General features: G+C 39.0%; 2 protein-coding genes across 6 annotated transcripts; both read left to right on the top strand.

Annotated features, from left to right (window-relative positions):
• Positions 1–6,329, top strand: pcyox1 (prenylcysteine oxidase 1). 2 transcript variants are annotated; one of them, XM_083930272.1, is made up of 7 exons: positions 1–199; positions 371–520; positions 2,429–2,635; positions 2,761–2,935; positions 3,051–3,262; positions 3,358–3,510; positions 3,596–6,329. In XM_083930272.1, the coding sequence occupies exons 2-7, from the start codon at positions 409–411 to the stop codon at positions 4,264–4,266; spliced, it is 1,530 nt and encodes a 509-aa protein (XP_083786398.1). In that variant the 5' UTR covers positions 1–199; positions 371–408; the 3' UTR covers positions 4,267–6,329. The 2 variants fall into 2 exon arrangements, with proteins under 2 accessions (XP_083786398.1, XP_083786397.1); XM_083930271.1 differs by having other exon boundaries at positions 311–520.
• Positions 6,330–7,097: 768 nt separating this feature from the next.
• Positions 7,098–11,915, top strand: LOC310958800 (uncharacterized protein). 4 transcript variants are annotated; one of them, XM_083929915.1, is made up of 13 exons: positions 7,098–7,178; positions 7,401–7,454; positions 7,551–7,577; positions 8,384–8,434; positions 8,571–8,606; positions 8,698–8,718; positions 8,795–8,830; positions 8,929–8,964; positions 9,100–9,132; positions 9,232–9,246; positions 9,976–10,014; positions 10,102–10,137; positions 11,805–11,915. In XM_083929915.1, exons 1-13 carry the CDS (start codon positions 7,124–7,126, stop codon positions 11,816–11,818), a joined length of 453 nt encoding a protein of 150 aa, XP_083786041.1. In that variant the 5' UTR covers positions 7,098–7,123; the 3' UTR covers positions 11,819–11,915. The 4 variants fall into 4 exon arrangements, with proteins under 4 accessions (XP_083786041.1, XP_083786039.1, XP_083786040.1 ...); XM_083929913.1 differs by having other exon boundaries at positions 9,076–9,132; XM_083929914.1 differs by having other exon boundaries at positions 8,926–8,964.
• The last annotated feature ends 480 nt before the right edge of the window (positions 11,916–12,395 follow it).

Genomic DNA, 12,395 nt, shown 5'->3' with positions numbered 1-12,395 from the left:
GTTGACACTTCTAGTCTTATAGTGGAGTTTGTTAACAGTTCGGTTTTCTGTTTAGGTTTATATATAAATATAAATATAAACATAAATATAAATATATATGTCGGAGGGAGGTTTTACCGACAGTTGAAGCGTGGACGGTGAAGACAACTGTGTGAAGTTACTTCTGGACAACAGCCCTCCTGTAGTGACTTTTGAAAGAGTGAGTCCACACCTGAACGACTTCTCCTCTGTATCTTTTATTTATAACACATGCATGATAGTGCTGTACAATAAGTTATGTTACTATGCCCTTTGTTTTTGCTGTCCACAGGTCTGAACCCTTGTGAGAGTAACCTTTGACCCAGACTTGATGTGTATTTTCCCTGCACAGATGCTCCGTGGTGCTCCGGAGAAGTAGCCGCCCACACCATGAACCCTCGCACCCTGTCCCTGAGAGCCCTGCTGTTTCTGGGGCTTTGGCAAACTGGGAGAAGAAGCCTCGCCTCGGCCCCGGAGCTCCAACACCAACCCAAAAAGATAGGTACGCCTGGGAAACAAAACACACAACCCCCTCCTTTCTATTGATTTATTTGCTTTAGTTTAATTGTAATTATATTAGTTTTATTTCATAAATCTAACTAAGAAAACAGAAAAGGTCATACAGAAAACATTATACACAACTAGAAAGCATAGAGATACATAAATAACAAATACTTGTTTTGTTTTTTTACATGTCGGAAATCCCACCCGTCTCCATAATTAATTGTTAGTTAGTTACAGCTTCCTCTGTCATACATTTATTATTAATATTTTTTTCATATTCCTTATATTGTTTTTATTCAACTTTTGATTCAAATTTTTTATCTTTACTTAACAATTATCTTACAATTTTGTTGTTTCTTTTTCTTATATTATATGCATATATAAATTGCACATTTATTTAATTTAATCAGAAGTTATAAACTTGTTGTGTTTTAGTGTACAAACTATAAATTAATTCAGAATTTAAAAATAAATAAATAAATCAACAAAACACAAGTGAACAAAATAGAATACAAAAAGAAATCAACAAAGAATAAAGAACAATCTAAATACATAAATAAGCAATAAAAAAAAACAATGAAGTTAATTACCAGATAGCCATTAATGGCTATTTACACCAAAGGGGTTTGTGGAGGTTGGTCTGAATGAGCGCAGCGGGAGTAATCATCTCTCCTCTGTAATTTCTCTCTTGTTTTTTTTTATTCTTCATTTCTTTTTCTTTTTATTGTCTTTTCTTTTTGATACTTATTTAAACCCACATCTTCTCCATAATTCATTCTAAGTCTTATTTTTTCTTTATTACTATTATTTTTTTCCAAGCTGAACCCATTTTTCAAAAAGTATCTTTAAAAAATTCAATTTATTTCTCATGTACTCCTATCAAATATACCGTATATTATAATTTTGCATATTTATTTAATCAACAATTCTAAACGTATTGATATATGTTGGTATCCTAAATATAAATTAATTCAGAATTTTAAATAATTAACAAAAAAATAAAGTGAAAGTAAAAGGGAAATTAAGAAAAACTCAACAACAATCTAAACTACCTTCATTATTTGTCCTGATGCTTCCATCTTCTAAAGTCGGCCTCACTGGAGGATAGACGGCCGTTATGGAGAGGGTTCATATTATGTTTCTGTCGGGTGGACCTCACTGTGATCTTACTCGGAATCCAGTTGCATTTACAAACACGAGCTAGGACAAACAGGCGTCGACATTTGCATAAAGGGCTTAATTTGTTTTTGTCTGGTGACACACTCAATGATACAGTAACAGGCAGAAGGCATTTGCGATAAAATACAGCTGATTAATTGTCCTGTAGTGCCTTTTCAAATTCATCAGTCATTTCATTAGTCAACATGAAAGCTCACCAATAACTTACTGTGATATTTTTCATATATATTAAGACAGCAGTCTGATCTTTTTTACTTCTTTACTGAGGCTTTAGTCATGAATATCATTTTACTTCTAAGATGATATTGTTGTTACCAAAACTATAAGGCTTCCTCAGAGGGAGCAGAATTGATCGGTTCTGATAATAGATTCATCACTTTAAGTCATTTCTTAAGCAAAAATCCCGAAGATTTGCTGATACGAGCTCTGGGAAAATATGATGTAAATGTTGTAGACTGAATGATCAACAATAATAACAATATATATAAAATAATAAAGAAGGAAATAGAATAAAGATAATTATGCTTTGCCTCTGTAGCACAGAATCTTTTTTGTTTTGTTTAAAAAGGCATCTTAAGAGAATACCACTAAACTATTTCAATAGTTTACACAAAAGTATAGCTGCAAATAAATTCATCGAATAGAAATATTCATATGTATACATTCACATTACCTCAAGAGAGTGATTCCAAAGGTGGTTTACTGTGGTGGTGTTGCTCCTCTAAAGCTGTGGTCGGAGCAGGCATTGGTGGCACAGCTGCAGCGTTTTACCTGAGGCAGGAGTTTGGAGCCGCGGTGAAGATTGATGTGTTCGAACCTGGCGCTGTTGGTGGTCGTCTAGCAACGGTGAAGATCGGAGATTATGAGTATGAGACGGGAGGCTCTGTGATCCATCCTCTGAACCTACACATGAAGCACTTCATTGAAAAACTAGGTAACATATCCTAAGTTAAACAGCACCACTACATGAATAACTGAACCCATTGTTGGTATGTAGTCCAGTGTATTTGAAACCCGAAGAGTACTCCTCTTGCTATATGTATGCATGTGTTTTTTTAGGTATACCTCCGAGAAAAGATGTCCCCTCTAAAGTGGCTATCTTTGATGGAAAGGAGCTGACATTTGAAGAGAGTGACTGGTTTATAGTAAATTTCTTGCGCATGCTCTGGCGATACGGGTTCAACTTTCTCCGAATGCACATGTGGGTGGAGAGTATTTTGGACAAATTCATGAGGTGAGCAGTAAAAGTAGTGCAGTCTCATTCGTTTAGCATTAGGTTCAGCAATATCAACAAATGATTGCCATTTCTTGCTCTGTTTCAATGATCATGTAAATGCTTTTATTCCCAGGATATATCAGTATCAGCAGTATGGTTACTCATTCTCTAGCGTGGATAGGCTCCTTCATGCTATGGGCGGCGACAGTTTTCTTACCCTGGTGAATCAGACCATGGAGGAAACAATGATGGGCGACGGATTTTCGCAGATCTTCCTCAACGATGTTGTCGCACCGATCACTCGTGTCAACTATGGCCAGAGTGTCCGCATCAATGGCTTTGTGGGTATGTTTTACACTGTAGGAGTTTGGATTAGTTTGTTACACAGCTCAAGGTTTTGAGGAAACATTTACTTTTACATCCCTCCTATTCTCTTCCAGGGGCAGTGTCTTTAGCAGGAGCAGATTCAGGCCTGTGGGCGGTGGATGGAGGCAATAAGAGAGTGTGCTCAGGGCTGCTGTACCACAGCAAAAGTGAGCTCATCTCTGCCAGAGTGACTTCCATTTCAATCAAAGTCCGCCCATCCAAGACAGGTGCCTTTCATATTCCTTCATTTGGTACAGAACTAGTCCTTGTTTACCACTTTTCTAATGTCAAATATCTGTCTCCCATTTTCAGGCACCACAGCCAATTTCTATGAGGTTAATTATGTTGGAGAATCAGGCTCAGCCCACTCTCTGTATGACATAGTGGTAATAGCGACACCGCTTCACCAGGGAAAGTCTGACATCACGTTCTCAGGCTTCTCCCCTCCAATCCCTTCTCACTACCCCGGACTTTACCACCAGACTGTCTCCACTCTGATCCACGGCACGCTCAACATGTCCTACCTTGGGACCACAGAGCCAGCCTCCAAGTTCACCGTGTCCGATGTTCTCACCACAGACTCGAAGGGCTCTGTCATCTACAGCCTGAGCTCTATTGACCCTGTGCACATCCCTCAGGGTTACAGACGACCTCCTGCAAGCCAGAGCAAAGTCTGGAAGGTGTTCTCTCCACAGCCGCTGTCCCAGGAGCAACTGCAGAACATGTTCCTCTCTTGGGATTCAGTGTCGGAGACTCGGTGGCTGGCTTATCCTTCTTACCGCCCGCCGCACCGTAAGACACCTCCCTTCATCTTGCACAACCGGCTGTACTACCTCAACGCTGTGGAGTGGGCAGCTAGCGCCATGGAGATGAGCGCCATCTCTGCCAGGAACGTGGCCCTGCTGGCGCACCACCGCTGGCACCAACAGGTCAGCAAGATTGACCAGGAAGATCTGCACACCCGACTAAGAGGGGAACTCTGAATAGGGAGAACTAAAAGCAATAAAATAATGTCAATCAAGTAGAGTAAAAACCCACTCCGACTGCTGCACTATAGTGACACACACTCGTCAGGGAATATGCCAAATCTTTTTCAGGCTTCTGGGGTGCCCTGACCCCTTTAAACTTTAAAGAACAATTCCTGGTTTATTACAATTTGGATGTTATTGTTGTAGTTTGGGCCATAATTTCTATCTTATATCTCTGCAAAGTATTTGCTACGATCTGGGAAAAACAGTGACCTCGCCACAGTGAAGTATAACAGGGCAAAAACATGAGCAGTTAAAAAACAAGTCAGGTAGTACATTACAGTTTAATACTTGTATTTTTAGATTTCTACTAGAACATGTTTACAAGTTTTTAATGTTTAAAAAACACATTTTCTGTGTTTACCCTCTGAAGCACACTAGTTCTCGTTTCTTATTCTTACCCCACAAAAAACAAAACCCGCCCGGTATGCTCCTATTGGTCAGAATTTCCACGTCTTCTGCAGCTGTGCTCTCAGTCCCTACACCGTTGGTACATCGCAACCCTACAAAAGTAAAAGCACCGTTTCTTCTATTTTTTAGGCTTCAGTATTTATACAGCACCTTGACCTAACTTGATAATAAAAAAATACATGGAAATCTCTATTTTTACAATATGGGACCTTTAACAATGCCTCATTGCACAGGATTACAGTTTGCGTACACACAACCACTTCAAATATGGTGTTTTAAAGTTGAGCCAGGAAGTCGTTCTGTAAACTAATAGTACTGTTTGTCTTCTCTAACCTGAGCGTTTGTTCAAAACCTGTCTGACTGTTTGATTACCCGTCTCTTGCCCTTTCTCACTTCTCTGTTAGTTATGCCTCTGCTTTCTCTGATCTCAGCAGTTAACTTAGTGAGTAAATGCTATTTCAACCAATAGGAGCGTTGTACAAAAAACTAAGAAAAATGAGACCAACTGGAACGATCCTTTTAAATCCCCCTAACAGTAGCCACGGTTCATCTTTCACCAGCAACAATAGCACAAACAACACTAAAAGGTGGGTCAACATTGTAATCAGTGTGCTGAATTTTGTGATCACTGTGAACCATGCTGCACTCCAGGGTAGACACATACTCTTTAAGTGTTCCCTTTGTCTATGTGTGTCTACACCTAAATTTTAGAAAGTTTTTTATGTGCACGGTACAGCTGACATCAAGAAAATCAGAGTGGTGATGCCCCACAAACCAACGTGTCCTTTTATTGATGGATGTATGTGTCTCCTGATGATTTCTCAGTCTCTCTACCTCCTTAGCAGACTACTGTATATGTTGTTGGTGAGTGCAGGCAGCTGCCAGCGAGAGAGTTGTGCCACTAAGACGTCATTGATGTCAGTTATGAAAACTAAGAAGTCCATGTTTTTTCTTGCTATTTAATTGTACTGATGATCTTTATAAGACTATAATTTGTCGGTCTAATCACACTGATGAGGTGTTTGAGTTCAGATTGTTGTAGAAAGATTGTTGATTGTAGAAACTATGATTGTGCCTTAAAGATAGAATAATTGGCTTACGTGTTAAATGATAAGTCTTCCTAAAATTTTTAGAAATAATTTGTTCTTCGGCTCTTCCTGTGTCATCTTTTTAATGCAACCAGAACCGGTGTTTTACGCTGTAACTATTCTGTACCCACGTTTGATGATGTCATGATGCTTAAAACCTACTGTAACGACTTAAACCACTTCCATGTTCTTTAGTCACTTTGGGAGGAAACTTGTAGTTTGCTAATTATTTTTTGAAGCACTTTAAGAGGTGTATTTTTCTAGCTGCTTTTTTCTAAGGAAGGTTTTTTGGTTGTGAGTCAAAACAAACTGTTGCAAAAATATTTAGTGCAGTTTAATTGACAGACACACACTTTTTAAAAACACATTTTACACTTAATTCTCCAAAAAACAACCATATGGAGTATTTCAATTGGCTTCTTCTACACACAATAAGGCATTTAATTACAAATCTAAACTTTTGATTTCAGATTTAATGAGATTTTAAACACTTCTTACCAAACAGTATACTTTGCAATTGCGTACGATCAAAATAAAAGGATGAGACCCTGTCAGCTTTGTGTTCTTATTTGAAAATTTCCTTCAGTTTGAAGCCGTTTCTGGTATTTAAAAAAAAAAATGGAGTAAATTATGTTCAAATCACTCCTCAACACACTCACATACTGTAGATCTTACTTTCAATGAAGCAATTTGCAAACTTTCTTCATTGATGAAGTGTGATATTTATGACTATTTTATTCTTGTCTCTATATTAGAATCTCGTACCCAACTTGTACTCTTGTTTGCATTTCTTTCCATCTTGAAAATCCATTTTCCATCATCATCTACAATGTCTCGTTTTTTTATGGAGTAAAATGTTCCAGTTAATGACCCAGGAGATAAGTAAAAAACATGTAATAGCTGCAGCTGTGTGCACCATTAATTGAGGAATTGTCTTACTGAGCGACATTGTGACCCATTGCTCATACGCTGAGGATGTGCCATCATTTCCATTCCCAAAAGGAAATTAACATTGTTTTCAGCTCAGATGCAAAGACCTCCCCCCACTTCTTTCCCCTTTGTATCAAACAGACACAGTAACACCCCAAATAAAGACTCATGTGACTGGAGAGCCAACAATGGGTGGCATTGACGGCCCTGAATAAGGATACGTCTGTGTGGTGATGTGCCACCCAGCTGTCCTCTCAGGTAGGGAGGGACAATGGTACCAGAGCTGCCTGTCCATGCAAAACATGTGATGTGACTGAAGATATAAGAGGCCGTAAACTGACAACAACCCAAAATATCTTCCACCACCCAGACCAACAGCCAAGATGAGATTTCTAGTGCCACTATGTGTTTTCCTCTCTGTGGCAGCGTTTCACGCCGGTAAGGACGATAAATGGTTACGTTTATGATTTTCAAGGGAATTAGAATGTGACTATAATTATAAATTTGGTGATCTCTATTAATGGAGACTGGAATTTTATTATATATATATACATGCTTACTTGATATTGTGCCTCTACAGAAAACCCATTTGCGCTTACTTAGTACAGAAGATGTTCAGTTCCGTATTTATTGAAGCCTGACTGATGTGATGATTCCTAGCTCTCTCAGCATCTCTGGAATCTGCAGAGAAAGAGGAAGTTGTCGCTCAGCCCGGTGAGGAATCAGTGTCAATAATATAAAGCAACAGCAATAATTGCATGCCTCAAAACTGATCCAAATGTCTTGTTTGTTTGTTTGTTTTTCATGCAGATGGGCTAACTGAACTGCAGAAAATAGGTACAGTGCATCAGTCCAATTGAGAGCCAGCAGACTGAAACTGATGTTTTATATAGGTTTTATGTATTAAGTGGTTGGGAAATCTTTAAATAATTTACTTAAGTAAAAGCATTACCACATGAGAAATAAAATACTTCATTAAAAGTACAAAAGTAAACTAAAAAGTCCTGCATTCAAAATATAAAGTATTGTCAACAACATGTACTTAAAGTATTCAAATTAAAGTTGCTACTGTCAGCAGTGGTGGAGGAAATTAAAGAATTCAGTATTCAGAGCGGTCTATTTAATAATCATATCTATAATATCACTGGATTGTAATCACTGAAGTATTAATGTGTGTCATTTGTCTTGCAGTTTGTAAATGTTGGGCTAATTTCATTTACTGATGATCATTCATTCTGATGGGCAGCATAATCCATATTATTACATCATGACTTATTGGTTGATTTCCATTTTGTATTAATACGTTACGAAAGCTTTCAGATAAATGTAGTGGAGTAAAATGACAATATTTTTCTCTGAGTGGAGTAGAAGTATAAAGTAGCATAAAATGGAAATAATTAAGTTCAGTGAATGTTGAGTAAATGTATTTATTTAAATCCAACCACTTTATGTGCTTTATGTTCAAGTCTGTGTGGTTTACCTGGCTTTATTTGCTTTATGATGAAAGACGGAGACTTTATTTTTCAATGTATTGTATGTTTGATCTTAGTAACGCTAAATTTATCCACTTTTATTATTTCATAAACCGCCTATTGTCTTGCTTGGCTCTCTTTTTGCATCGTTTTATCACCCTGTGTCCACAGATCAGATGGAGTTTGAGGCAGCTCAAAAGAATGAGGCCGCTCAGATGAATGGTAAGTTTGACCAAAGTCCAGGGCAATGACCCTTAATGAGGCGACTTCATCAGCAAATACACCTTTCATCCACTGTTACGCAAAGTTTGTAAAACAAGTTTTAGTTTTATGACTTTTTTTTTCTTTTCTATTACAGTTACACAGGAAAAGAACGAGGAAAGCCGCTATCTTGGTAAGAGGAACTACATGAGCTTCTTCCCAAAGTAATAAAGGCTGATTCAGATGCAGTTTGTGATGCAATCTTTCCAATATTTTACATGCAGAGGCTGTTCAAGATGGATCTGGTAAGTTATAGCCTACTTATATGATGAACACCTGAACACATATGGTGGTGTGTTAAATGTCACCTGTTCCCAACAGTGGAAGAGCGTGTTGAAGCTGAGGACGACAACCCAGGTGTGTAAAAAAAAAAAAAAACATCCTGCTGGCTTTAAAAGACAACATGTGGTCTTTCAGATTCAACATTACATAACTGTGAAATCCTCCTCCAGCAGAGGGAGGTGGGAACTCTGACGTAGCAGCTCGGGAAGGTGAGAGAGGTTTTACCGTTCATGTGTCAGCCTGTAGATGGTGATAAAGGACAGTTGATCTACAGGATCTCAAAGTACACCAACATGTCAAATATCTCAACCCTGTGGCAGATTCCTCTCCCCTGCTGTCCACAGAATCCCAGTCTGAGTCCTCTGAGGAAGCAGATGGTGAGTTTGTGACATTAGTTTTTTTCAGCACATTAAAGCTGTCATTTCAGCTTCTGTCATTCTATCGATGACAATTTGTGTCCTTATTGTTTTTGACAGGGAGACAGAGGCGGGGTAAGTGATGTAAATCTACACTGAAACACTTCATCTAACAGCTAAAGCAAACACTACATTATTTTTCTTTCTCAAACAGAATTCAGGACACATTCATGAATTTAAATAACGTTTCTTCTCTCTAGTTGTTAAACATCTTTTTAAAGAACATTTTCAGATAGTCAACAATAGACAAGTACAAAACAGTTTGGCTAAATTTAAAAGCTCTTAACTGTCCCTATTGTTTAACCTCAAAGTATATTCGAAAGGTCCCATATTTTAAAAAGTGAGATTTTCATGTCTCTTGATTATGTAGCAGGTTGAGGTGCTATAAAAATTCTGTGAAAGTATCAAAACGCTCAATCCACAAGGAAATGCACACAGCGTGTATTCAGAACCTGTCAGTAAACGAGCCGTCCGGACTTCTGTACAGTCGTGAGGTCACAATTACAAAATATATAGGCAAAGTGCAGGCATTCCCCGGCTGCAATGATGCTGCAGAGACGGAGGAGAGCGCAGATGTTGAAGACCCTGAAACGCTGACCAATCAGAGCAGACTGTGCTCTTTCAGGCAGGGGGCTTAGAGAGACAGGCACTGAAACAGAGCGTTTCCGACAGAGAGTGAATACAGGTTTATTCAGACAGACAGGATGAGAAAATAAAAGCATGTAAACATGTTCTTGTAGTAACCCGAAACACAAGTATGAACCTGAAAATGAGCATGACGTGCGACCTTTAATGTCTTCCCAGAGCACCACGAGGCAGTGTCAGAGACTGTGAGCAGCGTGGGTAAGTTCAAGTAAAATGGCCACTGCCTCACTACTGATGAATCTCACACTTTAACTGCTTACTGTAACTCTCATTTGTCCTCGGCAGATGAAGTCGGTCAGGATTCAACCAAGAAGGAACAAGGTGAAAACTTCTAAATGCTGCACACATATGTCGGTGATGATTTAATGTATCCTTAGAGACCGACTCACACAGTAGTACCTGCTGAGGCAAGATGTGGTGAGCTGCTTTGAGCAACACAGTGAAAGTTAAATTGTAGGTTATGCAATGAACAGAGTGTGACAGAGAGCCAGCCAGAGCCGGTCTCAGCTAGATTTAAATAGTGTCTAACCCTTTATAGGTTGGGTTCACATCAAGTAAACAGTAAAATGCCTCAAGAGCAATTACAAAAGTACAACTCGGCAGCTTGTGAAAACAGTTTAATATATGAAAGCAGTCAAAACAAATGCTCTACAGACATATTCAAGACACCACAGAGATCGGTTGGCTGCCTGACCTGAAAAATAAAATGTTGGGGTTGTTTATTTGAACACAGTCCTCCTTGTATGTGAGTAAATCTAGGACGAGAATCCAGGGCACTCTGAGACGTGCGTCCCCAGGTGCTTGTTGTGATTGATTCATACTTTATCATCTGCTTCTGGTTATTTTAGGACCAAGGACATTCTGTCCCTGTCCTAAAAGATGCCGAAAGGAGTGTTTTAACATTGATACAACTCAGTGACATTTAATACTCCACCAATAACCTTGGTTCTAAGTTATTAATGCAGGGATACATGTCATCTTTCGTGACGTAAGGCAAATGCCACAGAGGGCAATCCTTCGTGCATTGGATTAAAAAAGAGAAAATCCACCTGTGGCAGTAAATCCTAATCTTTTGGGAATAGAATAGGCGTCGCTTTAAGCTTTACAGCAGTAGAATCACACACTGCTGTCAAAGGTGGTTCTAAGGTGGGAGGAGGGAGGGGGGTATTGGTGTATTTGAACATTTCTGCATACCGTGGTCCCTAAACAGTCTTGGAATTGCATAAAGTAGGTCTGACTGGAAGAGTGAGACTCTTGTGAATTCACTGATCCCAATCATATTCATGTATGATAATGTTAGTCCCAGTTGCCATTTCATTGTAGTGGGTGTTCTTTGAAACTTGAGCTCACTGTATAAAATGGGCTGTTGTGACCTATAGGATAATCACAGCCTCATCACATTTTATAACCACAAACTAGAGATCTTGAGAAAACAGAAGATGGATGTCTTCCCCAGGTACCGGAACAGAAGTGGTCACTATGCAGTCGCTGAAAAAATGAAATTCTTACAGAAATCACAAAAAGCCAAAAGATTTTGACACCAAATCAAGGCATGTATTTTTCTGTGATGTCCTCCAAGTCTTGGGTCACTAAATGTGGTATTTTGGAAGGATATTTGATCATTTCTATTCATCCCTGAGTGGTCAAAATGGTTAAATTCTGCACCAAATCTGTGTAACAAATTGTATCAACCCAAAAAATTGCTGCAGCAACTTGTGAGCGCTGGAATAGGGGATGGGTGGGTGGTGGTTTCGGTACCCCTAAAATTGCATGTGGCCTCAGCCTGGCCCCCTCATTTGAAATGATCTAGATCTGCCACTGAATGGTGCAGTCGTCATTCAGTACCTGCGCAGGAGTGAGTCATCAAAAAGACCTAGCTGTGATTCATGTAATTGCTCTGAGAGCCCTGGAAAAGTACTGCGTTGTGATGTGTTTGTAATGTAAAGCTAGCGTAAAGGAATCCTCTCTTGTCTGTCCCTGCGTCACAGATGTGCTGGAGTGAGAAAGCACAGCAGCACGTGGACCCTGCCGCTCTCTCATCACCCGGTGCCTGAGCTGCACTGAGCTTACTGCCAATAAAAAGGGAATCATTCCACCTATCTGTGCAACCTCTCTGTCCTCTTGTTTCTATCATAGGCTTTGACAAAGCAGTATTTCAGAAGTGTTTTTCAGCACATTTACTTTTAAAATAACATTATTTTACCTCAAGAAGCTGAATTTGATGGTATAAAGTTGCAATATTTGATGGTGTTTGTAGCCGGGGAATGTAACTAAGTACATTGACTCACGTACTGTACTTAAGTACACATTTATGATACTTGAGTATTTTCATTTTGTGCAACTTTACACATCTACTCCACTACATCTCAGTTTTTCTCCTTCCTGTACAGTTGACACCATGTAACTCCAGATGATTTCGAAAGTCTGTGATAAAGTAAAGGATGAAGTGTAAATAAACCATTCAAAAGCCTTTTGGATCAGCTCAGAAAGAAAATGCATCATCACAAAGCTGAAAACAAGTTGTTTTTCAGAGCGCATGAGAAGTATTTAGATTTGTGGTTCTCACAGGACCATGCATA

This window comes from Echiichthys vipera, assembly GCF_963691815.1.
Source record: "Echiichthys vipera genome assembly, chromosome: 16".
In the NCBI taxonomy this organism is placed as follows: Eukaryota; Metazoa; Chordata; class Actinopteri; order Perciformes; family Trachinidae; genus Echiichthys; species Echiichthys vipera.
The sequence above is the reverse complement of the archived record's forward strand: the minus strand, read 5'-3'. Positions and strand labels throughout refer to the sequence as shown.

Excerpts from the sequence above, each read along its gene's own strand:
- pcyox1 (XM_083930272.1), top strand. The coding sequence starts at position 409 with ATGAACCCTCGCACCCTGTCCCTGAGAGCCCTGCTGTTTCTGGGGCTT. Across the intron at positions 2,936-3,050 it reads ATTTTGGACAAATTCATGAG|GATATATCAGTATCAGCAGT; the intron begins GTGAGCAGTAAA and ends TTTTATTCCCAG. Across the intron at positions 3,511-3,595 it reads AGTCCGCCCATCCAAGACAG|GCACCACAGCCAATTTCTAT; the intron begins GTGCCTTTCATA and ends TCCCATTTTCAG.
- LOC310958800 (XM_083929912.1), top strand. The coding sequence starts at position 7,124 with ATGAGATTTCTAGTGCCACTATGTGTTTTCCTCTCTGTGGCAGCGTTT. Across the intron at positions 7,179-7,400 it reads TGTGGCAGCGTTTCACGCCG|CTCTCTCAGCATCTCTGGAA; the intron begins GTAAGGACGATA and ends GATGATTCCTAG. Across the intron at positions 7,455-7,550 it reads GGAAGTTGTCGCTCAGCCCG|ATGGGCTAACTGAACTGCAG; the intron begins GTGAGGAATCAG and ends TTTTTCATGCAG.